General features: G+C 59.4%; 1 protein-coding gene across 2 annotated transcripts; it reads right to left on the reverse strand.

The window, feature by feature from the left end:
* Nucleotides 1–571: 571 nt before the first annotated feature.
* HNF1B (HNF1 homeobox B) lies at nucleotides 572–26,154 on the reverse strand. 2 transcript variants are annotated; one of them, XM_076354621.1, is made up of 9 exons: nucleotides 25,790–26,154; nucleotides 20,134–20,333; nucleotides 18,438–18,624; nucleotides 17,747–17,988; nucleotides 9,863–10,026; nucleotides 6,678–6,810; nucleotides 6,358–6,549; nucleotides 5,500–5,618; nucleotides 572–2,552 (listed from the first exon to the last, which is right to left on the reverse strand). In XM_076354621.1, exons 1-9 carry the CDS (start codon nucleotides 26,125–26,127, stop codon nucleotides 2,532–2,534), a joined length of 1,596 nt encoding a protein of 531 aa, XP_076210736.1. In that variant the 5' UTR covers nucleotides 26,128–26,154; the 3' UTR covers nucleotides 572–2,531. The 2 variants fall into 2 exon arrangements, with proteins under 2 accessions (XP_076210736.1, XP_076210735.1); XM_076354620.1 differs by having other exon boundaries at nucleotides 18,438–18,702.
* Between the last annotated feature and the right edge of the window lie 843 nt (nucleotides 26,155–26,997).

The raw sequence follows: 26,997 nt of genomic DNA on the forward strand, positions 1-26,997 counted from the left end.
TGATTAAGACCAAAGCCCTGCACTGCTGCTTCAGAAGGTCCACCCTTTCCTATTGATGTGCTCTGAGTCACGCAGCTATGTCAGCTCTTCACAATCAAAGGTCTTCAGAAGCTTTACAGCGACCACAGCACACCCTCCCGCCTCCCCCTTGTGCTTTACTGACCCATGGGCTCAGTATCCAAAATGGATGGGGTTTGGCTTTGTCTGGCACTCAGCTCCTAATTGGTTTGCTTAACACTCGGCTGCTAAAGTTAGCAGAGGATGAGGAATAAACTGTGCTGGACTAAGGGCAACATCATTAGTGCATCATTAGGAAGGTGCGGACACGGGTCTCCCAACCTCCTAGAGCCTCTTGCTATTTTTGGCTGATACCTGGGGCTTCATATGAAATACTTGACTCACCACCTTCAGGCAGGTAGAAACCTAGATCAGCATTGCAAGGGACAGCAGGAGGGACATGTCACTGCTGCCAGCCTGCGTCCCTGCCTGCCGCTGCCTGCCGGACCGATGTCTGCCAAACCACAGCAGATGATGACTGGGAAATTTACAGACCACACGGCACCAATGAGTCAGAAGAAATGGTATTTAATTATGGTATACATTAAATTAAATGTCATTCTGAATATTGGTCTCCAATTCGTGATGACTTACTCACCGTAGGGCAACTCCTATTAGTCCCAGCAAGGGTTAGGGTCCCGCTGCGCTAGACATTGTACGAACACAGAGCAAAAGGGCCTTTCTTGCCCCAAAGAAAGCATCCAGTGTTTTTCATTTTAGCAGTGGTCATCCGTCCACGGGCACCTCTACTGCTCTCCACCTCTCTAAATCACTCTCAGCAGTTGGTGCACGCTGCAAAGTTTAAGAAAAAATGTACACAACTGAGGAGCATGAGACCCTTTTCCGAAGGGGAGCAGGTATGGAGGAGCTTGTGTCTCATGGGAGGGGAGACGATGCCTTTTACAGCTTCCACAGCTTTGGGAGGTAGGACTTGGGCACCTAAACCCCTTCAGGGCTCTGGAGGGTGTGGAGCCCCATGTTCTCAGTGGGTGCCCAGCTGGGATGTGCCCTCACCGCGGAGGCGGGCTCATTCACAAGCTGGAGATCTTGCTGCGAAGCTTTTCCTCCAAGAGCCGCTGCCAGGCGAGACAAGGCAGGCAGCCGGCGGGGACCGTGGACCGGCGTGTTCACATCACAGCCCAGCGCCCGTCTGTCCAGCTGCAGCTCAGAGGTGACACCATGAGGACGAGAGCACCGTGTTTATTGATAAGGGTGGAGCCAACAAGGCTCATCATCAACCTGCTAACGGCGAAAAATAAGCCACCTGTACTGGCCATTTACTGGGCAGGAGACGAGGCAGTAACTGGGCACCCAGTCCCTTCCACGCCCCAAGGAGGGGAGAAGGGGGAGACAGTCTCTGAACTCCATTTGAGGAAGATCCCACCAGAATTTCTTGCAGCCTCATTCACCTCTGTAGCAGCAAACGCTGCAGGCTCACCTGAAAACTGCCGCCGACGAACGCTTCCCAGTGGTCTGGATGTGTTGACCGGGCTGCCGAGTGCTTCCCCACCCCACAACAGTCCATCTCAGAGTCCCCAAAAGCAGAAGAGTCCCTTGAGATCTCTGTAGCGGCAGTTGTCCCCACACGGATCGTCCAGGTCCTGCCGGGGCTCCGCTGAGCTCGTCCTGTGCCCTTTCTTCATGTGGGATGTCACCGTGCAGAGGACACGCGTGTGGCTGTCCTCTCGCAGAGCAGAGACCAGTGCTGCCAGACCGGTGTCCTTGCATAGGCCCAGCTCTTTCCTCGTAAATTAACTCATTTAAATGAAGAAGAGAAATACAAAACCAAAACCATGCTCAGCTCTGACCTTTACCAAAAAAAAAAAAAAAAAAAAAGGGAGAAAGAGAAGAGATTCGGGAACAATATATACAGATGGGGGAATTGCACTTGATTACAGTAGTTTACAACCATTGGACAAAATTTACTTCTTTTATATAAATCTCTATGTATAGGAGGAGGGAAGGGCGAGGATGGAGCAGACTGTACCTATATTTACAGTTTAATTGGCTCAGTTCAACAGCACATGCAATTCCTCCTTCCAAACACCAAGTAACAGACCCAAGTCCCTCTCAGTCCGTCGGGTGGAGGAGTATAACTTAAATATTATCCATCTTCCCCTTCTGCCAGTTCCCAGTACAGCTTGTTCCTAGTTCCTCGGGAGAGCCAACGGCCTCTTGGAAGGCAAATACTTAAGAAAAAAAATCCCCAAGACACGTCTTGGAAATACTGCACGGAGGGAAGGAGAGGCACGGTCCCGGGTGGGCACCCCGCAAATCCGAGCTTGTCCCCAGCAGGGCGCGGAAGGGCCGCGGGGAGTCTCGAGCCTCCGGCTCCGTTTCGGGTTGATGGGCTCCTTGCTGCGGCGCTGGGCTTCGCTCTGGCGACTCCCCGGGCTCGGCGCGCGGGTCACCGGCGGGATGTTGTGGAAAATAAGATCCCGTTGCTATGTGCAAAAGCAGCGAGGTGTGGAGCATCACCAGGCTTGCAGGGGACACTGGGGAGGGAGAGAACAAGCACAGTGACCGGCAGGCAGGCAGGAGGTGAAGGCAGCACCGTGGGGGGCTCTCTGGGGGCACTGCAAAGCATTTGGAGGCATCACCTCCCACACCACCCCGGGACCTTGGTGGTGCCGCACAAGCCCTGTTTGGCCCCGAGCCCTCCCCAGCACCCCCGAGGGGGAGGCAGTGGGAAAATATTTTCTGAGCCAGATATTGCCACCCCCTCCCAAAAATAATAATAATAAAAAAAGGGCCTGTTTGTGCCCAGGCTGTTGCAGAGATTGTGCCACGCAGCTCAGCAGCGCTGTGAAGAGCAGCCAGGCATGAGGAGCTTGCGCGCGGGTGGGAGTGGGGCCAGCAACCATGCTCATCGCTGTCCTCCGGCGTTGCTGTCACCTCCGGGGAGGGAGCTGAGCAGCCCCCGCTGCCGCATCAGTCCCACCGCAGAGGCCCCTTCTCCATCCCTTCGGGTGGGTGCCCCACCTGGGGTCCCCCCAGTCACCGGTGGGGTGGGGGGGCGGGAGCTGCGGGTGACCTTGTGGGCTGGAGCGCACAGCAAACATCGTAACGTGGAGATAAGGAGACGCCAGGAGCCTCCCGTGACATGTCATTAGGGACGGGCCACGGCTATCAGGTGTTTGCTAACGTAATAAAAATGGTGGCTTGGCCTCAAGCGTTGTCAAAGGAACCAGGAGGTATTTGCCCCTTCCAGGTCTAAACAGCATCATCTGATAAGCGATCTGCAGCATCGGGCTGCGAGGGGACACCTGAGGGGGGACCGGGGACATCCCTCCAGCCTCCATCCCCGCCGGCAGGACCGGGAGCAGCCGGGCTCTGCCACGGAGCGGGTTTGCAGGGGCTGGCGCAGGGGCTGTGGGGTGCAGAAGAGCCGCCGGGGAATGGTGGCAGCTTTGCTTTGCACAAGGATGCCTCTCCTCTTGCAAAGAGGGGGTTGCTCAGGGAGCAGCAGCGCAGCCCCCCAGATTTGGGGTTTCGTGTGGGCTGTGCACCCCCTGGGTTTACCTGTGCACTCCCACCAGCAGCCCCCAGCCCTCGCCCAGCAAACTGCGCTCCGAAAACTGCAACTCCCCTGGGAATCCAAGTGACCCTCCTGCCTTTTCTGGCCACCTTGGAGGAGCCTGTCGCTGCCGGGCATCCTCGTGCCCAGCCGTGCTTGCCTTATGCCAAGGCAAAGTGTGGAAGAGCCAAGGGACAGCCCCTGTTAGCCCCAGTCAGCAACAGAAGCCCATATCACCAAAATATTTAGGTATTTGAGCCATCTGGGGGGTGAGCAGCATTTACCGGGCCCCCGTGCTGCCTCTGCAGCACTTCAGTTGCCGAAATGGGTGACCACTGAGAAAAACCCCAATGTTCAAGGATAAATTTTTCCAGCTTTAGCTTGAACGTCAAATGGTTGGTAGGAAAAGAGAACCCAGGGGCTGGGAGGCTGTGCCGGGGGGGGACACACAACCCCAGCGCCTGCTCCGGCCCTGTGCAGGGGGACAGGGGCCAGATCCTGCCCCCGGAGCTTGCAGGACCAACCCGTGCTTGTCTGTCATGTATGGGGGGCTAACGGGGTGGGTGCGTGCCCCTTCGGCATTTTGCACCCGTTCGCCGCAGCAGCCGCGGGGGCCCGGCCCCATCTCCCCCCTCCTGAGCCGCGAGGCCTCCTCCTGCTTTAATTAAACTGCAAAAGCGTAATGGAGGGAGAAAAACCGAGGGAGCCCCCACCACCCCGGGCAGGGCTGCGTCAAGGTAGGCTGATCGCAGCGCCCGGCCGGGCAGCGGGGATGACTGGGCGCTATCTCCCTGCCAGGGAGATTTCCTGTGTGCCCAGGGCTCCTTTCGGCCAGCCCGGCATCAAAGGCAGCCCGTGGCGGGAGAGCACAATTAATCAGGGGGAGTTCGGGCTGAGCGCACACCAGATGGGCTGATAAAGCCGCGCGGAGGAAATGGTGCTCCTGAGGAGCGCGGCCGTGCCTGACCGCCTCCCGGACCGAGATGCGCGGGCGCAGATAAACGGTCACCCCGAGCACTACAAAGCACGGGAGCCCGACCCGAGCCGGGGGCGGTGGCATTCATCACCCCTTCCCGGGCACCCCAAAACCCCCGGGCAGCCCCTCTCCCAGCTTCTCCCCTTTGCAGCCCTAGCCCCTTCCTTTGCCCCCCGCCGGGCATCCAGGGGGGGTGTCTCACAGCAGTCCCACACCATATTTACTCTATGGTCATTGCAGACATTTTTTTCCTCTCCCCTGTCAAACCTCAGTAAGAAAGTTTATCTGAATGCAAGTTCAAGGCTCTCTCTTATTTATCTAGCAATCAATAAGGGCCACATATTTCCCACAGTCCCCAGAGCTGACTTTTAGAAAGCGACTATTGTCTGAGTAAGTCCTCGCACACCTGATTTGAACCAGGATAAGTCCTGCCTTACACCTGCGCCAGCACCAGGCAGATGATAAAGGTTTACAGGCTGGGGGAAGTGGGGGTGCATCGGAGCCCAGCTCCTCCGCTCGACTCCAACGAGGGCCGATTTACCCTGGACACAAAGGCAGCAGAGCCTGCTTAGTCCTGACCTTCTCAGCCCAATCTGAACCCCAGTAGGATGCTCCCATCCCGGTGAAGTTGTCCCAGGGATGAGCATGGCCTGGCTGGTACCACCAGGCGTCAGACAAGTCTTCATCCAGCACAGCCAGACCATCACCCAAATCCCCACCACGCTTGTCATCTGCAAGCAGGTTTTTCGGTGTCCGTGAAGGGGCTGGGACGGGGTTCTCAGCACCCTGAGGCTCGTCCTCAGCTGCCCACACGCAGGTCCAGCACAGGCAGCAGGACGGGGTCTCTGCTACACCCTCCTCCAGCCCCATCTCCAGGGGAGAAACAGCCCCGCTCCACCCCCGCACGCCCACCCCTGCACACCCTCGGCCACGTCTGCCTGGCCATTACCTGCTTACTGGAAGACATATTGGTCAGCGTGCTGATGCTGCTGGTATCCGTCACCACCATCGCCGAGGGGAAGCGGGAGGTGTGGGAATACTGGGGAGGCTCCTGTTTGTGTGCATACACTGCGGAGAGGAGGGAGACAAGCAGCCGTCACGGAAAAGCCACCCACAGCCCTCGCGCCGGGGCAGAGCAGCCGAGTGCTGCGTTATGGCAGGTCACAGCGGTGCTGGGTGGGAACGACCGTAACGGAGACACGAAAGAGATAAAACAAGCCACGGAAAGAAACCACCACCTGCCTCTAAGCCACCACTTTCTCAGCTACCAGCTCGCCCAGGGAAATCAGTGGGGACCGAAGGGCGGTGGCTGGACCAGACACTGGTAGCTCTGCAGAGCCCGGTGCTGGAGCAGGGATGGGGCCGGGATGATGGACGAGCCCGAGGGGTGAAGCCAGATCCCTTCGGGGCACAGCGGGGGAGCGTTTGCTTTGCAGGGATCGCAACAGGCTCAGCCACCTCCTTTGGCAAAGCATGTGTTTTAGCAGTAAGAACACAGAAGGAAAAATAAAGTTCGTACAAAACACTGCTGGGGGCTGCATCCCACCCACAGGGCAGCAGTGGAGCGGTACGGGAGATGCGGCACGGCGGGTGGCACGGAGGAAGGAGAGGATGAGGCAGGATGTGGCCACCCCACACCGCCATGCATCCCGCTCGCAGCCCCGCGCCAGCTGGTACCCGCAGGAGAGAGGCGGCAGCCAAGGGCGCAAGCTTGGGCAGGGGAGAGCAGGAAGAGAGCACAAGCTTATTTTCCATCTGAACTCATTTTTTGGGCCCTTCCCTTGGCAGCTACCGCCCGGACCCTTACTGTGCGAGTTCTGCAGCTGAGTCACGGTGGCCATAAAAGGCTGCTGCGTCATATGGCTGGGTGACTGCTGCATCAGCGGCTGCTGGTGCGGGCTGTGGAGCTGCTGGGAGAACTGGACCGGCTGTAGAGCTGCCAAGCTGCCGGCAACGCTGTTGATAACAGGTACGCTCTGCGCCTGCGAGGTGTTCAGACCTGGGAGGAGGGAGAGAGCAGAACAGGGACGTCAGCGCCGGCGCGAGCGGGCAGGGTGTCCTCCTCCCCGTCGTAGGAGCAGGGGGGTCCACGCGGGGCGCGGAGGGGAGCTCGGGGCGCGTGCTTACTCTGTGCGATGGCCATGACTCCTGAGAGCGGCGTCATGATGAGGTTCTGGGACTGCTGTGGGTTGTGGTGTGACAAGCTGTGGATGTTGGTCAGGGTGCTCACCGGGGGCAGCCCGCCCCCCGAAACGGAGATCTGCCAAGGAGCAAGGCAGGACAGCCATCATCAGAGGCACAGCCAAGGGGGCTGCTCCCGGCCCCCTCCACTGCTGCCTGCCTGCTTCAGCAGGGAGACTGGGGAGGGGGGGTCAGCAAAGCCCCCTCCCAAGAGGCGAGTGGGCTGCAGCCTCACTGGGGCACCTTCAGTTCAGCACACACAGCTCCCACCACCCCGGGGCTGCAGACCCTGGCTGGGATGCCTGAACCTCGTGTTAATAAATAGCGAAGCAGCAGCGGGGAAGGACTTTGCTGGCACTGGCTTCCAGCTCCACCGGAGCACGGCATCGGGACACGGCACATCCCGAGCCTTTGCCATTTTGCCCCCCAAGTCCAAGCTCCTGCTGTCGGGGACAGCTGAGGACTCTCAACACTCATTAACCTCTAACCACCACGGTTGTAGAGGAAAGTGGGAAATACAAACTCGGGGAGTAAAAAAAAAGACAGAAAGCAGATAAAAAGGGCCTCATGGTGATGATCTTAGTCACCACTTTTGCAGATGGGCAGGATACTGGTGAGATGGGCCAGGTGCACTCAGCCAGAGCCAGTTCCCGGGATTTCAGGTCAGTGTTTAGGGATCAGACACACAAAGGCACTTGGAGCATGCTGAGAGGACTGGAGCTGGTCCACAGGACAAACATGGGGTTAAGTGCCTTATTTCTTTAATTGCTGCACATTCTCCTAATCCCTCTCATTAGACCTCTTGCACTGAGCAACCTCGATCCAGATTCAGAGCCAACCTTGCGGCTCTTTGTGTGACATTTCTGGACACCAGTCCCAGCACCTTGTTTATTTCGCACATGTGAGTTGGAGATAGCCCTGCTGCAACTGAAACAAATCCATCAATAAATTCCAAAGCCCGGGAGTGACTCATATTTCCTGATCCGGTATTTTCCACTTTCAAAGTCTCTTCAAGGCCAGGTTACACCACACTCAGCTGCACAAGTCAAACAGTTCACGGCGAGCGCACGCCGCTCACCTGCAGCCTGGGCTCCTTTCGCGGGGGGTTTAGACCCAAAGCATTGCACCCAAAATCACCTCTGGAGATTGCATGACTGGAGAAGACCCTCCAGACACTGGACCCTCGGGGGAGACCCTCTGGCACTACCACGGCTAAGGGCAACACTGGAGCATGAAAGGGTGAACCACCAAAGCTTTCTGCAGCCTCAGTAACGCTCCTCCCTGAAAAAATCGATTGCCTTCAGATGCAGCAACTTCCTTGGCAGCTTTTGGTTTCATGTGGGGTATTAAAGGCACATGTTTACTTACTAGAAACCACAGCCTACAGCATATTTTTATTAAATCACTTGCAAGCACTAGCTAGCCCTGCTTAAAGATCAGAGATAAGCTGGCAGAGCTGCATGCTGCTGAGGACCTGAGCGGTCCCTGACGGCGCTGTGCAGTGTCTGTGCAGCGGGGATAATTCAGCAGGGCTTTTGCTGCCGCACGCCAGCGCCTACTGCACTTCAACAAGTTGCTTTTCCCAGTTTAATCTGCTGCATTTCCACGCAGCCTTCTCCTGTGCTGCCCGGCCACTGTGAGCTCCCTCTGCCCCGTCCGAGGGTCCCTCTCTGTGCTCCTGCAAACCCACCCCTCAGACATGGCCCCTGCAAAAAGAGCTGGCAGGGGGGGTGCTGACAGCCTCTGCCACCAAGCTCTGCATCGCTTCGTCCTCGTGGACCCCCGCCCCGGGCACTCGGTGCCTACTTGCTGCTGCCTTTATTCCTGACTCATTTTATGACTTCAAGGCTCAGGGTTGTAAGGCTCAACACACCCCTGGGGAGATATGGGTGCTTTCGGGGTGGAGGGAGCATGCTGGGAGGGCTGGGTTTTTGCTCTGCAATATCTCCCCTGCTTGGCGGGGGACGCTTGGCTTTGCAAGGTCAGCATCCGAGCCCGAGGGGCTGCATGGAGACCCTCACGAGCCAGAGCCAGAGAGTGGCAGAAGGAAAGGCAAATTAAACAGTGCTGTAGCTGAGGGAGGGGATGCCAAGCCCCTCTGCAGCAACCCAACTTTGCGAGGAGACCGACGCGACAGCCCAAGAGGGCCAACCCTCCGAAAATGGAAGTGAAAACCAGGAAAGAGCGGGCTCGGCCCCGCCGCCCAGTGCCATGTTTGACTTTCGCTTTCAGCAGAAAAAAACCTCCTCCCGGAAAAGCAGCGGCCACACGCAAACCTCTGGCAGCCTGCTCCGGGGAAGGGCTGTGCTCTCCTGTCCCATCCCGTCCTTCCCCGTCACCCTGCGCCCCCTCCTCGCCCCGCTCCTTCATGCACTCCTCCAAAGGGCTTTGCACCAGCCAGGCACCCACAGAAAGGAGCAGCCCGAGCACTCGGGCATGGGAAACCCAGCCCAGCCCTGCATTTACAACCACTTTTTTTGCAGTGGTCGTGCAGCACCCGGCATTGGGAGGCATCAGGCACCCGGCAGGGATGCCGATGTCCCATCTCTGCTGCCTGCCACCGCTGGCGTTTGCAGCTCTGCCCAGCGGAGCCCTTGCAGCAGAGCCCCGAGCACGTGGGGAAGGGGACAGGGAGAGGCAGGAGCTCCGGGGCTGGAGCTGGCACTAGCAGGTTAGATGCCCTGGGTGATGCCCTGGGACAAGAAGGCCCCTGCTCGCAAGGAGAGCGCTTCCCCGGCGAAGCTCCAAACTTGGGAGGGCTTAGGGAAAAAATAATGAATGAGCATTTTATCGATACGCATGTCATTGGCAGGAGAAAACAAACAGTGATCCACCCAGCGCACATTCAATCTGCAAGGCATGCAATCAATAAAAACCCGAGCGAGGCTCTGTCAGATTTATGGGCCGCACTCGGAAAACACGCCGTTGCCTGCCGGGGAGCGCAGGGGCCGAGCGCCGCCTTTGAGGCGGGCGGTGGGGACGGTTGCGCGCCCGCGCCGCGGCCCCAGCCCCACAATGCCCCATTGTTCGGCGCGGGCCGCGTGTGAAACCCGGGGAAAGCGTGTTTGCTTTGCCCGCTGGGCCCTCTTATCTTATCAGTGCCACCGCCACAATAGGCCAGGTGTACTCACCATTTTACCGTCGGGCGAGAGCAAACTGTGGCCCGGGTCCAATCCGGCTGGGGAGACCTGCTGCAGGACCGCCTGGCTGGTGGTGACCATGGCACCGCCACCGTGGTGGCTGATGGCCCCGGAGGATGCCGCCTCGCCGCTCGCCGCCTGGCTGTACCGGACCCCTGCAAAACACCACCAGGCGTTGGCATCACCCACAGGCACCCCGGAGAGTGTGCCCTGGCCATGCCAGCCCCCTCTGAAAGTGGCCCTGCAAAGGGGAAACCCCCCCACCCCTCCCCGGCTCCCTCGGCATGCGCGGCAAGAGGATGCAAACAGACGTGCAAGCTCCTAAATGACACCCTTGAACGATAAACGGGAGGGACAGCACCGGACAACGTGCCCCTTCCTGCAGTGCCACTTCCCAGCTTCTCCCCAGTCCCGTCTTCCGAAATAATAGCAAGAAGTTGATGGTGAGGGATGCTGAGCGCCCACTGGGGCTACAGCCCCCACGCTGCCCGTGGGCCCCAATGCTGTGGGGCAGAAAGAGCTGCTCCCGTGGGAGCCCAACCCGGGCCAAGAGCCTGCACGCCCATCTGCACCCCTTGTGATTTAATTTGCACAGTTTGCACCCGTCATGCAAATTCCTGCGATGTCCCCGCGGCTCTCGGACACCGGCCTGAGGGCCCTGAGCCGTGGGGAGCGACTCTGCATCCTCCAGCCCTTCCCTCTGCGAGGCTCGCCTGGCTCCTCGCGGCCGCCGGCCAGCCCAGTGCTGCCCAGCTCTAAACAGCGACGGCTCTCACTTTTTTCTCAGGCCCTTCTGCATCCGATTTCCCTCTCGACTCCCTCTCGACAAGTGTATGATTAACAGATTACTTCAGGAAGACAGAGGGACCAGACACACGCAAACTTCCAAATCGGACCGCAGCCCACCACTGCCGAGGAGGGAAATCTGGCTCAAGCACAGGTCTTCTATATAAATATATTTAATTTGGCTAAAATGCCCTGTGCTGATAACCATATGATCAGCCATGTGTCATGGAAAGGCATCTACAGATCACAAATAATTAACCGAGGAAAACCCACGGGAAACAAAAGCGTCTTTTACAAAGCTGCCTTGACGACTACGGCGAAAAGCCATTTATTACGAGGAGTCCGGCACCGTGCTCGCAGCCGGGTTCACTGAACTGCCCTGGGATCGAAGCGGTGGACGGACGGACAGCCCACAGCTCTCCTGGGAAAGAAAACCACGGCAGTGAAGCCCACCCTCGCAACTGAGACCACCAAGAGCATCGTCTGCCCATGACCCTCGGCCACTGCACGGGGGCATTGGGGACAGCTCCCCAAAATGACCGCCAGCTGGAGGGGTTCAGCCTGCGGAGGATGCCGGCAGCTTCCCAGCCGTGCTGGCACAGCATGGACACCCCCAGCTACAAAACCCGCCCAGGTAAAGGATGTTCCTCCTGGGATTTTGGGATCTCCTTCTCCCAGGTGTCTGAGGGGAAGAGCTGATGCAGGCTGGCTCGGCGAAGGATGCTCTAAGGGCTACTCTAAAAAATCTCTGAATTAACAAAAAGGAAAGAAATGGTAACTGGAGTCCGGGAGCTTTCCACAAGCTCCAAAAGCACAGACCCGCGCCCTTCACCAAAACCACGACAAAGTCACTCTTTAATCGCCTCCAAATTTTCCCCATCAGCTGGTTAAACACGTCCCACAGATAGGAATCTCCCCACGATGTCTGGTTCCTGATCATTTCCCAGCAAACCCCTTTTATCCCTGATAATAAAAGAATGTCCTCTGGCAGGTGGATATTTGCCGGTCCGAGTGGACGTCCCTGCCATGAACAGGGTAAACATTACTCAACCAGGGCACTGTCACACACATTCTTCCCCGCGGTCCCGGCCTCGTGCAGAGTGTGCTTCAGCCGCTGCTGGTCTGAGATCCTGCAGCGCTGGTTAAACAATGGGAGGGGAGATAAAATAAAGCCCTTTCTTCTGAGCTCGATCTTAAAGATAGACAAGGAGCACAGGCAGCTCCTATTGGAAAGAAAATCAGAGTTTCTGCTCAATCTTCAATCTCTTTTGGGTTCGGTGAAGCTTTCAGTAAGAAAAAAAACCCCACATTTTAATCCCCAAAATCATGCTACACCTGACTGAGGATGCTTATAACTCATGAGCCAAGACACCCAGAGTTATGAAGTTGTCTTTAAAAACCTATGAAATGTTAAAAGCTGATTTTCAAGCTTTTCCCTGTAATCCCAAGGACAAGACTTTTATTGTTTGAGAAACAATAACCAATGCTGAGATTTTCAGATAGTCTGGTGACTGGTCTCTCTAGATAAAACTGCTGAAAACTCCGACTCTTGATGAAGATTAACTCTCCTGAGGAGCGCGAGGTCGGGCTCCAGGGATGGCAGCAGCGGTGCCACTGTCCAGCCCCACCGAGGACCCCGCTCCTGCGCAGGCAGGGGCTGTGCTGGCGGGGGGCTCCTGCGTCCCCAAAGCCCGTGGGCACCTGGCTCTGCCCAGAAACCGCTTGCTGGGCAGGGTAAAAGCTCTTCAGCTACAGCTACCCTGCAGCCTTATAGGAAGCCATCAATTATCCTGGCTTGGGTTTTTCCCATCCTAGAATGGGACAGGTATTGTTATTTATATGCCCTCAGAGTTGGGTTGGATTCGGGCAGATTAGATAATAAATATTGGAAACTAGCACAAGGCTTTATTGCTGTTGCTATTGTCACTGCTATAATAAACAGAGCTCCCCGATGATGGCGAGTACCTTTCCTCCAAGCTCCCCATTCCCAGCAAACTCGGCGAGCTCCAGCCCAGCCTAGCCTAAAGCATCTACCTGGGCAATAGCCACCTTCAGGGTTTTTCCCGGGCTGCCCCCAAGTGCACACTACTCCTCCCCAGCCACCTTGCCAGCCCCCGTTTTCTTGCTTTTGGGCTCTATCTGTTGCAGCAGCAGGACCCCATTTTGCACGGCGCTGGGATGCAGCACACTGCCGCAGGGCAGGTAACCCGTGCCTAGGCTTCCCCGGCCGCCGGCTCCCCAGCAAACCCTCCTTGGCACGCTCTGCCATCGCAGGGGGTGCTTGCTCCGGGAGTCAGGTGTCCCCCGGCAGCACAACCACTCACCCCCGCCATGGGACCCGCCACGGGATCCCGCCGGCCCCGGTGAATGCATGGGGACAGCTCCGGCAGTTTGCACCGGGACATGAAGGTTTCCTCACGGAGTGAGCGGGGGGCTCTGTGGTCCAGGGTTTCTGAGCAGGAGCCATTGAAGCCTGACACGACTGTTCTCCCGCCACTCTCCCGTGCCTCCGCAGCTGGAAGCAGCCCCCGTGCAAAGAGATTTATTCCGCCTCAGCCTCTCCCTGCAGCCGCCCGAGAGAGCAGCCTGGATGGGGATCACCGGGAATGGGCCCGGCCGCGGAGCCTGCCCTCTTTAAGGCTTTTTATTTTTTTTTTTTTTACTGGAGCTACAGCCATAATATAAAAGTCTGTTTATGGGACCCGGCTATTGTGCGGCCCCCGAGCTGCACTGCCCGTGAAATGTTTTACTGCTTTCCCATGTTTCCAGACAAGCCGCGGGGTCTGGCTCCCGGAGCCTTAACCCTGTGTTTCAGCCAACGGGGACGGGCAGCGTGACAGCCCCCAGACCCTGCGGCCCCCAGGGCACAGCCCGGCTGGTGGGGGGTCCCATGCGCCCACGGCTTCCCGCAGCCAGCTCCGGCACCCCCCAGCTTCTCAGGGGTACCAGACCTGGCACCCCCCAGCTTCTCAGGGGTACCAGACCCATTCCCCTGACCCGGCTTTTGAGGTGGGGAGAGCAATGGGGGGCTTTAGGGCAGCAATCGATAACTTTGCTGTCTTCATTGCAGGCTTGTGCCATTTTCTAGGTACATGCCAGTCTTGTGTCTGGCAGGCAAAAGCAATGAAGCAGCTTGGCTCTCCTCTGCTTTAAGTCATATTGATACGATTAAATTGTACTTTTTTAAAAAAAAAACTCAGTGTACTTTTAAATGAGGAGCCCCTGCCACCGCCGCCATCGCGCAGCACATCTCGACCTCCTCCGGCAGCAGCGCCCGCTGCTTGCCCTGGCACCAGGCTGCACTTTTGCCCGGAGCTTCGCAAACATCCTGCAAATCACCGGTGATGCCCAACCCCAAAATGGACCTGGCCACACTACGCGCCTGGTCACCAATGATTCAGGCGGCGGCAGGGACTCAGTCCCGGCTCTGCCCAACCTGCGGGGATGCAGCCGCCGGCACGGACCAGGAGCCCGGCAGCGAGGCAAGAAAGGCAAAGCGTCGTTTTTGGGGTCACGCTGGACTCAGCGATGCTGCACCTATTGACATCATGGAAGCGGCCGGGTCGGTGACGGGACTGTTTCACCCTCCCAAATGCAGATCCAGGCAGTGCCGAGGGCAGCTCTGATTTTTGGGCTGCCACTCAAATTGTCCCTAAAGTGTTAATCTTGCTAAGTTACAGAGGTGCATAGTTTATATCCATTATAAACCTGTTTATGGGCACTGGACCCTCCCATTTCGCTGCTGTCATAAAGTTCTAATTACCCCCCATAAAACCGGGAAAAGCTCCTAACAGCGCACTGTACCCACAGAGCCCCACAATGCACCCAACAGTAAAATATTACAACCGCTGGCACCGGGTCCGCAGTCAGAACCAGCACATACCCCAGGGAACAACGTGTAGGATCCAGATATAAACCGAAGAACCTCTGGACCGAGGGTTTATTGACGGGATCTTCTTTAAGAAAAAGTTAAAACACTTAAATTGCTCTTTGGGTTTAGGAAGAATCTCAGGGGTGGTACTGAGTTATTTTTATGTTTGTTATCTCCATTTATAGAGATATCTAAAAATATATATAAGTAATGTATATTCATCTATATACACACACACACATATATATGTATACGATTGCTCTGATATTGCTCTGCTACTCTGATATTTGCAGAGCAGGTACTGATGGATGGATGGACGCACGCCCCGACCACCTTTCGGTGCAGGACCCCCCGGGACGGGCTGGAGGCAATGCTGCGACCCCCGGCCGCGGGGACGGGGCTTTGCGGGGTCTGACGGGCGCCGGCCGGCCCTTTGTATGCAGGGCGGGAGGCAGGGGGCGGCTGGCGAGCAGGGTGGTGCGTCACCTAATCTCATCAATGCGCTGATTGTCTTCGGGGCTCTTGAAGATAAAAATGGCATAAGCCAGAGTCTACGGCATGGCACCAAGATAAAGCCCCGAGTGACCTTCAAATCAAACAGGGAACCAAGATCGCTGATAATACCCCATAGGAAGGGAAAAGTCCAGAGTCTGAAAGAAGCCTCTGAGATAGATAGGCTTTAAGTATTTACCTCCAAATAGTTAAAAACTACGGCTCGAGGCTTGACAGATGGGTCCCCAAGAAGAGGCTGGGAGGATGTTTGACTTTTACAGCTCTTATCCCAGCCCGGCCATCATTACGCCCTTTCGCAAAACCCCATTGACGTCCCGAGGAGCAGGCGATCCCTCTTTGTCTGCGGGCACGGGAGCGATTTTGCAGCTGCCCCATGCCGCCAGCCCCATCGTTTCCTGCCGGGGGACGTCACGGGGGGGATGGGGCCACGCAGGGGTAGGACACGGGCAGCGTCCCAGCGCCGTCATTAAGCTGTTAAGGCATTGAGCGCTCCAGACGCCGCCGCACGCGGTGCAAGGGCAGTTCAAATCCCAGCATGGCCAGCCCCGGATGGGGTCAGCCAGGCATCGGGGCCAGCCCCATCAGCACTGCCCCGCACCCCGCTGAGGCAGCGGGTCCCCAAACGTCTCTTGAAGGAGCTTTAAGCAGTGATGGACCCAGTGATGTTTTGGGAGCTGCAAGCCTGCTGGACCCAGTTTGGTCCAAGCGACCCCAAAGCAGTCAAGGCTGAGCTCTATCCCTCCCGATCGCCCCCAAAGCAGCCCTAAAACCCCTCGGTGGCCCTCACCATGCCTGTCTCCTCCTCCTCAGCAAGGCCGATGGATACAAGCGCTGGCCACCAGCAAATTCCCGCAGCCGAGCCCTCCTGACCCCTCCGGAGGGGCCCTTCGCCGCCACTGCAGCCATCACTCCTGCCCTGCTCAAAAGCCCCTCCGAATGGGCTGTCATCAGCCCTATAGCCGCGGCCAGCTCCTGCTGGCCACTGCTCCAACGGGAAAATAAAGGCTGGGGCTTAACGGCCCTCCAGCCCCAAGATAAATGCCCGCGGTTACAGTAATTGCCGTCCCCTAATAGAAGAAAACAAAGGCTCTCGCGGGGTGCCTGCATGCGCGCTGGCAGGATGGGGGCACATCAAAGGCAGCGGGGTTCGTTCAAAGCCCCGGCTTAATTGTCAATTAAGCATGCACGGGGGGGGACAACACCATGACAACGTGGGGCTGCATGCTGGTGGGGTATTGTAAAGCCCGCCAGCCGACACTGAAAACAGCTGATTTTGCTGACAATGTGCTTGTAGGGCACCTTGTAAGCAATCAGCCGGTGACAGGAGGGCAAACGTCCTCCCTGTCCCCGCCATTGTGCGGGGCATTCCTGGGGCAGGGTCACATTTTGGTCACCGCCGGCCGGCCCTACAGGGAGAGCGGTACCCGGGAGTGGGTTGGATGCTGCCTGTCCCTCCCACGGCTGGGAGCTGGGTCGGATGCTGCGCACCCACCCGGGGCTGGTGCATCCCCTGGGTACCACTTTGGGGGCTGCCCTCGCTTGCTAACGCCTGAGGACTGGTGTCCAGCCATGGACTGGCACGGTCCCCAGCTCTCAGCCTCCTCTCCCCAGGCACCTTTGCCCTTCCCGCAGGGACTCTCTGCCGCGCGGGTTTCTTTTAATTTGCCTTTGTAATGAGCTGGGTGTGTGTAACGAGGCAGGCAGGATCATTTCCAAGAGGCGGCTGGTTTAAGCCTCCCCGGCCGGGCTGTGCCGGTGCTGGTGCCGTGGCCAAGGGGGGACGTGGGGCGGTTGGGGCGCAGCCCCTGCCACCCCGCGCTGACCCCCCGCCACCGAGTGCCCGCTCCTGCTTGCCGGGGGCTGGCGTGTTGGCTGCAGAGGGCAGGTAGGGGGACAATGGGGATTGTTTTCCCAACAATGTCTCTCGCCCCATGCCGCGCCGTCCCCGCCTGCCCTGATTAGCCTCCCTGGGCACACAGCCCCCTCCCCAGCAGCGTTATCTGCTGCTTAAATCCCCCGGAAGTTTTCGGCGGGTCTGCTCTCCCCAGCCGGTTCCTCACTCTGCATAACGGGGCCGGACCGTGGTGTGGAGAGGTGGAGGTTGGGGTGAGCCCTGCACCCCCGAGCAGCTTTCTTCATCCACCTCCCTCCGCTCTGGCATGGGGACGGTGCAGCACCATTGCACCCAGCCTGGGCCAGCTCCAGCCCTGCAGCGAGGCCAGGACACGCTGCCATGTCTTCCCACGGGCTTTGCAGCATCGCCTGTGCGCAGCCCCACCCACCCCATCCCAAGACCAGTGTTCACCAGTGGGCTGCATCCCAAGGCCCCAGCATTGACACGTCAGGCGCGGAGCAGCCCGCCTCCCCTCCCTGCCAGGCACAGCCTTTCCCTGCCCAGCCCAACCTGCACAGGGACTCCGGTGAATTAAACCAACCAAGCACATGCCGATTTCTCCTCGGCAGGGCAGAAATCCAGCCCCCGCCAGGTGGCTCGCCCGGCCGTAACACGGCAGCGACAGCACTTGCTCCTCTCCGCACCACCACCACCCCTCGAAGCTGCGGCAGGGACCAGGGTGACCATCTTCTCCCCCGAGGCCACCCATGCACAGCCCCGAGGGCTCGGCACCCCTTTTCCCAGCAGAAACGGGAGCCAGCGCTGCAACTGCTCCAACGCCATCACCCGAGCACCCTCGGCGAGGGCTTACCTGGCATTTTGCTGGGAGGCGAGGCACTGGGCTGGTTGTGGTGGGGGGAGCCGTGGGACAGCAGCAGGTTCATGCTGTGCGGGGGCTGGCCCGAGCTGTAGGCGTCCATGGCCAGCTTCTGGCGGAAAGCCTCCTCCTTCCGCCGGTTGGCGAACCAGTTGTAGACGCGGACCTCCGTCACCAGGTTGGAGCCGAGCCCGTGCGCCTTGGAGGGAGACACCCCTCGCTGCAGACACTCAGCCCTGCGCGTGCAAGGGGACACGTTGGAACAAGGGTGCTGCTGGGGGGGCCTCCGCCAGCACCACCAGGCAGGGGGCCTCGGGAGGACATGCGAATTGTGGGCGTTTAAGCCCTTCCTACAAGCCCGCCTGCTCTTTCCAACTACATCCATGCCATGAAAGCCATCCCCCCTCCCTCTGACATTGCTGTAACGCTGCAGCATCCCTGCCACATCCCCGTGGCATCCCTGCAACATCCCCGTGGCATCCCCACCCCGGCATGGAGCTCGCTCAGCCCCAGATGTCACCCAGATGGGGAAAACGAGGCAAAAAGAGGCCAGGCAGCTCAGCAAAGCCATGCCATGAGCCAGCAGCCGGGGCTGTGAGCCGGGAGCTCGGCATCGTGTGAGGTTTTTGGAAGAAAGGCTGCGGGGCGGGCGAGGAGGTGGCGAGCGGCGCGGGGCAGCCTTTACCTGTTGCACTCCTCCACCAGAGCCTCGCGCTCCTCCTTGCTGGGGTTCTTTTGGCGGTCGTAGGCTTGGTACAAGATTTGCTGGGAGGCCGGCCCCCACTTGAACCGATTGCGACGCATCTTCTTGCTGGGGGTTTCAGAGCAGGTGTCGTCGAGCTGGGCAGCCCCCTGGTTCTGCTGATTGAACTCTGGAAAGAGAAACAGCAGCTGATCCTGACTGCTTTTGTCTGTCATATTTCCACAACCCTGGACTGTCTGGTTGAACTCTGAAAGAGAAAGGAGCAGACGTGAGCTGGCCTATAGCCGCTGCTCAGAGTCACCATCCCGCGCGGAGGCGGCCCCCCCGTGTCCCCTCCCGCAGCACCCCAAGCCCACGGCCCCGGCACGCTTTGGAGCAAGCCGGGTCCTCCCTGCCACCCACCCCAGGGAAGGGGCCAGCCCTGCACGCTGGTGGGGGAGTTATTACCATCCCTCCAGGACGGGTGTTTAATGGGGAGGCATGCTCAAGGCATGCATATTCATGGATTGGGTCTCTGCCGGCGTGCACTTGTTTCGGGAGGATTTTTGCAAGCTAGGAGCCAGGCAGGACGACTGCAAAGCCCCCCGAAAGGGTGCCTCTCTCTGCTCGCCCAGAGCTCCACTCTGGCTCCCGCTCCCGTCCCAGCGCAGTGGGACACCGGCCCCGTGCCCAGGGCGGGCAGGCACCAGAGGTGACCTTCCCCGGCGGCCCGCCTCAGACCCGGCGCTTGTCACCACGGCAGTAAAGGGAGATTAATGGGAGGGTTTTATTATTCTCAGTTTTGCAGGGGAATTCTCCCTCTTTTTATAATGGCTTTTCCCCCTGTGACGAGGGGGGAAATGCAGGGCAAGGCTGGAGCAGGCTCTGTTTGCTCTAACGTCTCAAGGTGTGTTTTCAAAGCAATGGTATTTGGTGCTAAACCCTTTTCTGCACTTCCCGTCCACTGGATATCGCATCCTTTAGGAGGAGGGAGGCAGAGCCCTTTTAAGGGGTATGTCAGTGCCCCAGCCTGCACCTCAGCCAAAAACTGGGCTGCTTCGAGCGATATGGGACCAGCCCGGGAGCAGGGGTTGGTGGGAGACGTGCACAAAAGCAATAGTCTGTGTACTTCGTCAAAATCATCTGCATTTTACATAGCACGGACTGCCTGAGACCATGCTACAGACAGGAGCAATTTACAGTTTTTTCTTTTCTCTCTCTTTACTTTTTTTGCAAGTAGTCGCAGAAAATGAGCAGTCTCGAGAAACAGAGAGGAAAAGTGGACAGAGGTGGGAAAGGCATCTAATCGCGTGTAATTATTAATTGCTTTCCCACCTCTAACGATATGCAGAAATTCGGCTGCGTGGATGGGCTTGGAGGAACTCGCACAGTGTTACTGTGACCAAGAGGGGCTCTCGCCCAGTTTTCCTGTGCCTTAAATTCATTTTACTTGTAAAAACATTTTGGGGAAGATGCTAGGCAGCCTGGGTCTAGCGGCAAAGCCAGGGATGATCCCCGGGCAGCCGCAGCGGGCACAGGGAGCGGTGGGCGCTGGCGGGGGCTCTGCCAGGGAAGAGGGCAGGGGGCTGCTCCTCGCTCGGCTCCGGGTGTGCCAGGTACCCGCAGGCAGGACCGGGACGCGGGGACCCCCTCTCCCCCCCGCCAGCCCCGAAGGGCGAGTGCTGGCGCGGGTACTTACGCCGGAGGATCTCCCGCTGCTTGCGGACGTACCACGTGTAGAGGGCGGCTCTCTTCTGCGTCTTCATGGGGGTGCCCTTGTTGAGGTGCTGGGAGAGGTGCGACTGGTTGAGGCCGGTGACGTCCACCACCTCCCGCTGTGGGATGTTGTGCTGCTGCATGTACCCCTTGATCATCTTCGCCGCCCGCCACGGGTCCTCGCTGCGGGGGGGAGGGAAACGAAGGGTTAATCTCTCCCGGCGAGGGAAAAGTGCCCGGTATTTGCTTCTTCCCATGATGGAAACCCATTATTATTATTCTGAAACCTGTTTCAGAAGGACACAAGATCCCTTGAGCGTATGTCCTTCTCCGACCGCCATCCCGGCCCCCCCAAACAGCCCCATCCTGCCCCAGGGAGGCAGGGGCTGGCGGGACAGGGCCTCACGGGGTGCCACGGCCACCCTGGGGATGCCCGCCAGGCTGTTCGCCCAGGGAAGGAGAAGAGGATCCCGGTGTCCTGACGGGGCACATCGAGGTCTCATTAATGCTGGTAAAGCACCTCCAGATCCTTCAAGGAGAAATGCAGCCCACCCATTAACTGCTGCTGGTTTACGTTCACTGCAGTTTCTCCCTTTGAAGATACGCACACGCAATGGGATACACAAACACACACGTACGTATGGATATGGGAAGCCCATATGGATATTTCTCTGAAAAAAGAGAAACCTGTAATTTGGAGGTGCTGGGGATGCTTTTCCTGCCCCCGCTCCCGGGTGCGGTACCCGCACTGCGCCCCGGGCCCCCAGGCTTGCCACGGACTGGCGGAGTCCCCCACACGGCCACCGAACACCACCGGCCACGCTTGCTGCTTTATCTTCTCCCTTCCAATCCCTCAGGAGTAATTACCTAAAAATCTCAATATTCATTTAAAAGAAACCCTATTTCCACCCTCCCACAACAGCGAAGTGTACACATGGGCCACATGCAAAAGGCTGAGATGCAGAAGGTCAAACCAAGCACGCAAACCCAGACAAGCCCCTGAACAGAAAAGCAAACACCCCCCCCCAATAATTTTAAGTCATTCTTGAATATTTTTTAAACGCTTGAATTTGGGTCCTGCGAGATCCAGGTGTAAAATGACTCTTTTCTAAATGCGCATTACTTCGGTGCCCTTGGGGTAGCTGACACCAATCTAGGGAACAAACAAAATTACAGCCAAAAATGAAAATGCTGTCTGCGCTCTTTAGCTCTAACGAAAGCACAACGCGAGGGCAGAGGAACAGGCCAACACGCCTTCGCCGTACTCAAGACCCCTGGATTTACTCTGCGCTACAGGAGGACGCTGGACTAAAAGGAAGTGCCTTAATGCTGAAAAATCGGTGTGGAGCCTGAACCTGGTCACAGTCATGCACTCAAATAATGCGATACTCTAACGCTGCGCTTGGAATAACCATCCGACTGCTTTCCCAATTCATTACTTATTTTGGATCCTTCAACTTGTCAAGGGGAAAAAAAAAACCCAACAAGTAGATTTCTTACTTTTTGTCCTGAATGCAGCGTGAAAACAAAGCTGGTTGGATCCAAAGCAAAAGTACCCGACCAGGGCCAGCCCGCTGACGGCGGCGGGGGCTTTGTCAGACCCCAGGAAGGAGGGCACGGAGCCCTCCTAGAGACGTTGTCCCTGTGCCCAGTCCTGCATCCTCTGGGCAGGGGAACCCCGCCGTATATATGGTGTCCTCTATATGGCGATGGTCGCACGGCACTGCAGACCTGCGGAGCTGTATATATGCACGGGCACACGGACACGCCGACTCCGGTTTTCCCAACAGCCCGGACCCCCGATCGGGTTAAGCACGGTGCAAACAGAAAAGCCTGCTCCCGTCCCCAAAACGCACGGCAGCGTGTGGCCGGGCCATTGGCTCAGCAGCCCCCACAGCAAACATGGGTGCCGACAGCAGGCAGGGGCACTTCTCTGCCGGGCGCTGGCTGCCGGCGCGGGGAAGCCAGTCGGCACCAGGAGCCAACGGGGACAGTCGCGGCACAGGGGGTTTCGGGGCTCTGAGGTCTTCATGCTGCCCCAGGAGAAGGTGGGAGCCAACGAGAAGGACGTGAAGAAAATGTCCTTCCACCGCAGCTCTCCTCCGCCCGCTCCTTCCCGGACGGGAAAGCGAAGCAGGGCAAAGCCCGCCGGCCAGCGTGCCGGCCACCGTGCCCAAGCCGAGGGGCTCACATGGACTTTTGTCACGAGCAGTTCATGTCACCTAACTGATCCTGCTAATTACTGATTAATAATAAGTTAATGGAACAGAGCTCATTATCATTTCTAATAGCAGTTTGGTTCACAACTAAGCCAAGGGCATCATTTTCCCAGAGTTAAATCGTGAGCCAGTGCAAGAGAGCACACTTTTAAAATGTCAAACAAGTGACTCGGGGGTTTCAGACATGATTTCTGAATTTAAATAAAATTTGGCAGCATTTTGGCTGGGAGAAAATACGTGAGAATTAGGAAAAAAGTCCCTGAGTTTCCCTCCATTTTATTAAGAAAGGCTTTACCTTGATATTTCCAGCATGTTTCACATTTACGCTTTCAAAACAATTATTTGGCTCTTAATTTCTGAGCAGTGATTTTTCTTTACAAATCAACTTGACCGTATTCAAAAGGGTTAAACAACCTGAAACCAAACCCAAACATTTTGTTTCATGTTAAACAAAATGTTTGGACTTGACCCAAAATGAAACGTTTGAGTGTTTGTTTGGCTTTTTTTTTTTTTTTTTTTTGGTTAACCTAAAAAGCCAGGGAGGAAAACCTTTTGATTCAACACAAGCCCATTTTTTTTTTTATTCTGTCACCAAAATGAAAAAACACATTAATTGTCCAATCTTCACCAGGACTTTACATGCAAAAAAAACCCCAAACCAACCCAGCAGTGCTTTGTAATACTGGAAAACCAGTTTACAGCCCTGGCTCCGTGGTCCTTCTTCACCAAAATCAAGGAAAGGTGGTTTTTTTTCTTGCACAAAATTAACCCCGGCGAAGCCCGGCCACCAACGCAGACCGAGAAAGAGGCATTTCCCACCCCAGCCTCACACGCAGGTGGGGGGCAAAGCCCGTCCCTCTCCCCAGGGATTCCCAGACCCTCTCACCCCCTTTGTCAGCCTTGAAAACAGGTAAATACACTCCACATCCTCGGAGAAATATGCCAAGAATTTATACAGATGGATTATAAACCCGGCTCCCTACAGAAATGATCTATCTAATCTGCATCTCCCTGTGCACACAGGGAATTGGCGCGGGGAGGTGTGCTGCGCCCGCCGCTCCCCACACGTTTCGGAGCGGCTTTGGGGCATCTCCGGCTGGGTCCCCGAGGGCGGCTGGCTTTCCTGCAGTCCGCAGGCCCATGGGATCTGGGTGCTCCTGGGTTATATTATTTGCCCGAGCAGGGTCTGGGCGAGCCCCGGCGGGTGGGATGGGGCAGGGAGGGAGCCACAGGGCGTCTCGCCCCGGAGCCGGGCTCTGCGTGCCGCTGGTACACCCCTGGCCGGGATCCGCGAGAAACCGCTGTGCCAGCGTCAGGGCCAGCCTGCCCGCGGTGCGGCACTCGCCCCTCTCCCACCCACATCAGCTGAAGCCCTTTGGGCGCCATGAACGGGCCCAAGCAAAGGCGCTGCTTGCCGAGGGGCTACAGCCAGGGCGAACCGCTCGGGACCACGGCACTGTGATGGGCAACTCTGGCCTTCGCCCGCGCCGCGGGTGGGCAGCCAAGCCTGCACCGCGGTCCCAAAAAGAGCCGCGGGGCTGAGCACCCCCAGGGACGCGGGAACAGCCCGAGCTCGAGCCGGCCCTGGGGTCAGGACGCTGATGCCGGGGGAGCGGCGGTTTAGCCCCAGTGCGTGGCTGCAATAAATGGTTCCCTACGCCCCTACCCGGCTCCCTCTCCAAGTACAAAGGCCTCTCTTAGAGCAAACACGAGCTCTTTGCAAAGGCTCCTCAGGGACATGTGCCTGCTCTTGTTTGCACCAAAGGCAAACTTTGCACAGAAACACCTGTGGGAGCACAGCGATCCCGGGGCAGAGCCTCCTCTGCACCCCCACTGCCACCCCAGGCACCCCCGGGGACGGAGGCAGCCAGCAAGAGGGGGGGACTGGGGACAGACAGGAGCACGCAGAGGTGCAGGGCACGGTGCTACGCAGGAGGGGTGGGAACCCAGCAAAGGCCTGCAATGATTTCTCCCTCGCGCAGAGCCTCTTTAACACCCTGTGTGTCCCAGCTGAGCCCCTTGGCAGGCATGGGTGCCGCTACCCAGCCCCAGCCCCAAAAGGCACCGTCTGCCCTGCCGGTACCGGGGCAGGCCTGGAGCCAAGCGCTGCGCGCACCGCACCTACCATGGCGGCATCCCTGTCCCCTGCCGGGCCCTGGCACACCACTGCCAAGGCACCGGGGCTGTCAGGGGGCAAGAGCTGGGGCTCACCCCGGGCTCTCTGGGCTGGCAGAGGGTACAGGCACGCACGGAGGGGCTGAGCCCGGTGGGCAGGATCAGTGCCGCACTCAGGGTGCCGCTGGGGCACCGAGACAGGTACGAGAACTGCAGTGCAAGGTGGGGGGGGGGACACAGAAGTGCCCCTGCTGCACGCAGGGACGGCCCCGAGGGGCTCCCCACCCGCTTACACCGGCCCCGGGTGCACTGTCGGGGGAGCCTCGATAGCCCCGACGCCCCCGGCTGCGGGAGAAGCGGCGGCTGCCCCCGCCCGTGCCCCGGGGTTCGGACGGGAGCCGATGCCGACGGGCCCGGGGCAGGCGGTGCCCGCTGGGCCCGGGGATGCTCCGCCGCGCCCCGACGGCGGCCCCGCTCCCAGCGGCGCGGCACGGCCGTGACCGGCAGGGCTCGGTTCGGAGCGGGTCCCGGAGCCGCATCCCCGGGACGGGCGGGAGCCCTGCCCGCCGCCTTTGGGGGTTTCCTCTTTCCCCGCTCCCGGCCGATTTACAACCTCGGCAATGAATAACCCGCCGCTCCGCTCGCCCTAATCGCGGCCCTTTGTGTATCTTTCTGTTGATGATTTATAGAAATAATTTAATAACACCCCGGGCTCCACGTGCTGCAGTTTATGTTTTATCTCCCGGCGTGGAGGGAGGGCGGAGGGACGGAGCCGGCGGCCGGTCCGAGCCTCCACGGCCCCGGCACCCCCGGCCCCGCCGCGACGGGCGGGCTGGCAGCACCCGACGGGGCGGGAGGACGCGGCCGGCGGGCTCCGGCCTGCGCTGCCCCGGCCCCTTTCCCTGCCCGCTCCCCTCCGCAGCGGGCCCCCAGCCCGCCCGGCTGCCCGCCACCGCGGGGACCGCGGCACAGCCCCGCCGGGCCAGGGCGCACCGGGACCCGCCACCGGGACTAACCACGGGGCAGGCAGGGAGCACCGGGACCCGCCGCCGGGCAGCGCACACCGGGCAGGGCGCACCGGGATTAACCACGGGGCTGGCAGGGCGCACCGGGACCCGCCACCGGGTAGGACACACCGGGCAGGGAGCACCGGGCAGGGCGCACCGGGAACGACCCCCGGGCAGGGCGCTTGGGGCCGGGGCCGTCGGACCGAGCGCCTGCCGTCGGACCGAGCGCCTGCGGACGGACCCCGGCGCGCTGCGGGGTGCGCCCCGTACCCATCCCGGTCTCGGTCCCCGCCGGTACCTGATCATCCTGTCCACCTCGGCCCGCTGCTCCACGGCCTCCTCCGTGTTGAGCGCCTGCAGCTCCCGGAGGATCTGCGGCGTGTCGAAGTCGTCGCCGTCCTCCGAGCCCTCGTCGCCGGAGAGCTTGCCCTTGCCGTGCCCGTTGGCCAGCGGCGGGAAGGCGGCCTTGCCGTCGGGCGGCCCGCCGGGGGAGAGCGGCAGGCTCTCCAGCTTGACGCCGAAGCCGGCGGCGGGCACCATGTCCTCCAGGGCGCGGATCAGCCCTTCCTTGGTGGCTCCGGAGCTGAGCAGGGCGCCCAGGAGCTCCCGTTGCAGGGCGCTCAGCTGGGACACCATCCTCCCGGGCGCCGGCGGCGCGCCCCGCCGCTCGCCCCGCGCCTCCCGCCCTCCCTCCGGCCGCCTGCCGCTCCGCCCCGGCCGGCGGGCTGCTGCGGGGCGCGGGCCGCCCTCTACCAAGCCATGACCGCCACCATTAGGCAATATACCTTATGCAAATCAGCGCCGGCAGGCCTCTCCTCCGGCCGCCGCCCGGGCCCCCGCGCCCCCGCCCCGGCCCGGCCCTTATCGGCCGCGCTGGGACGGACTTTGCCCGCGGCCGCCGGGAGGCCCCGGAGGAGCGGGAGGCGCGGCGGGGGCAGCGGCCGGGCGGGACGGCGGCCCCCGAGCGCTGGAGCCCCGGCTGCCGTCGGGGGGTTCGGTGCGCGGCTGCGGTGCCGGTGCCAGCCGCACCCCGGGGACGGGGACGAGCTCTCCCCTCCGGCGCCGCAGGCGTCCCCCGCCCTGCACCGCCCCAGGGCGGCGACGGGCACCCCTCTGCCCGCACCCCCGGGGCCGGGCGACAACCGCGCGGCGGGTTCGGCTCCCTCGGGCGCTGCGCTCCGCGCTGCGAGGGGGCCAAGCTGAGAAAACTCCCCCCGGGCCCCGCAGGGGAGTTTTCTCCCCCCAGCGTCCCGCTGCACGAGCCCCGGCACAGAGCGGGTGTAGGCTGTGAGGATCCAGGCCCCAGGAGAGCACCCCCAAGCCAGGGGTTTCCAACGGGGGTCTTGGCCGCCGCTGTGGGGCAGCTCTGGGGACAGGCTCAGCACAGGCTCACCGCATTTTACCTGTGCGCAGCGTGGAAGGACTCTTGGCAAGTTAGCAAAGGGGACCCTGCGGGGACAGGGGTGCTCAGGGGACACAAAGTCCCCGTTGAACCTTGGCAGCCGT

The sequence above is a fragment of the Aptenodytes patagonicus genome, chromosome 17 (assembly GCF_965638725.1).
Source record: "Aptenodytes patagonicus chromosome 17, bAptPat1.pri.cur, whole genome shotgun sequence".
Taxonomy (NCBI): domain Eukaryota; kingdom Metazoa; phylum Chordata; class Aves; order Sphenisciformes; family Spheniscidae; genus Aptenodytes; species Aptenodytes patagonicus.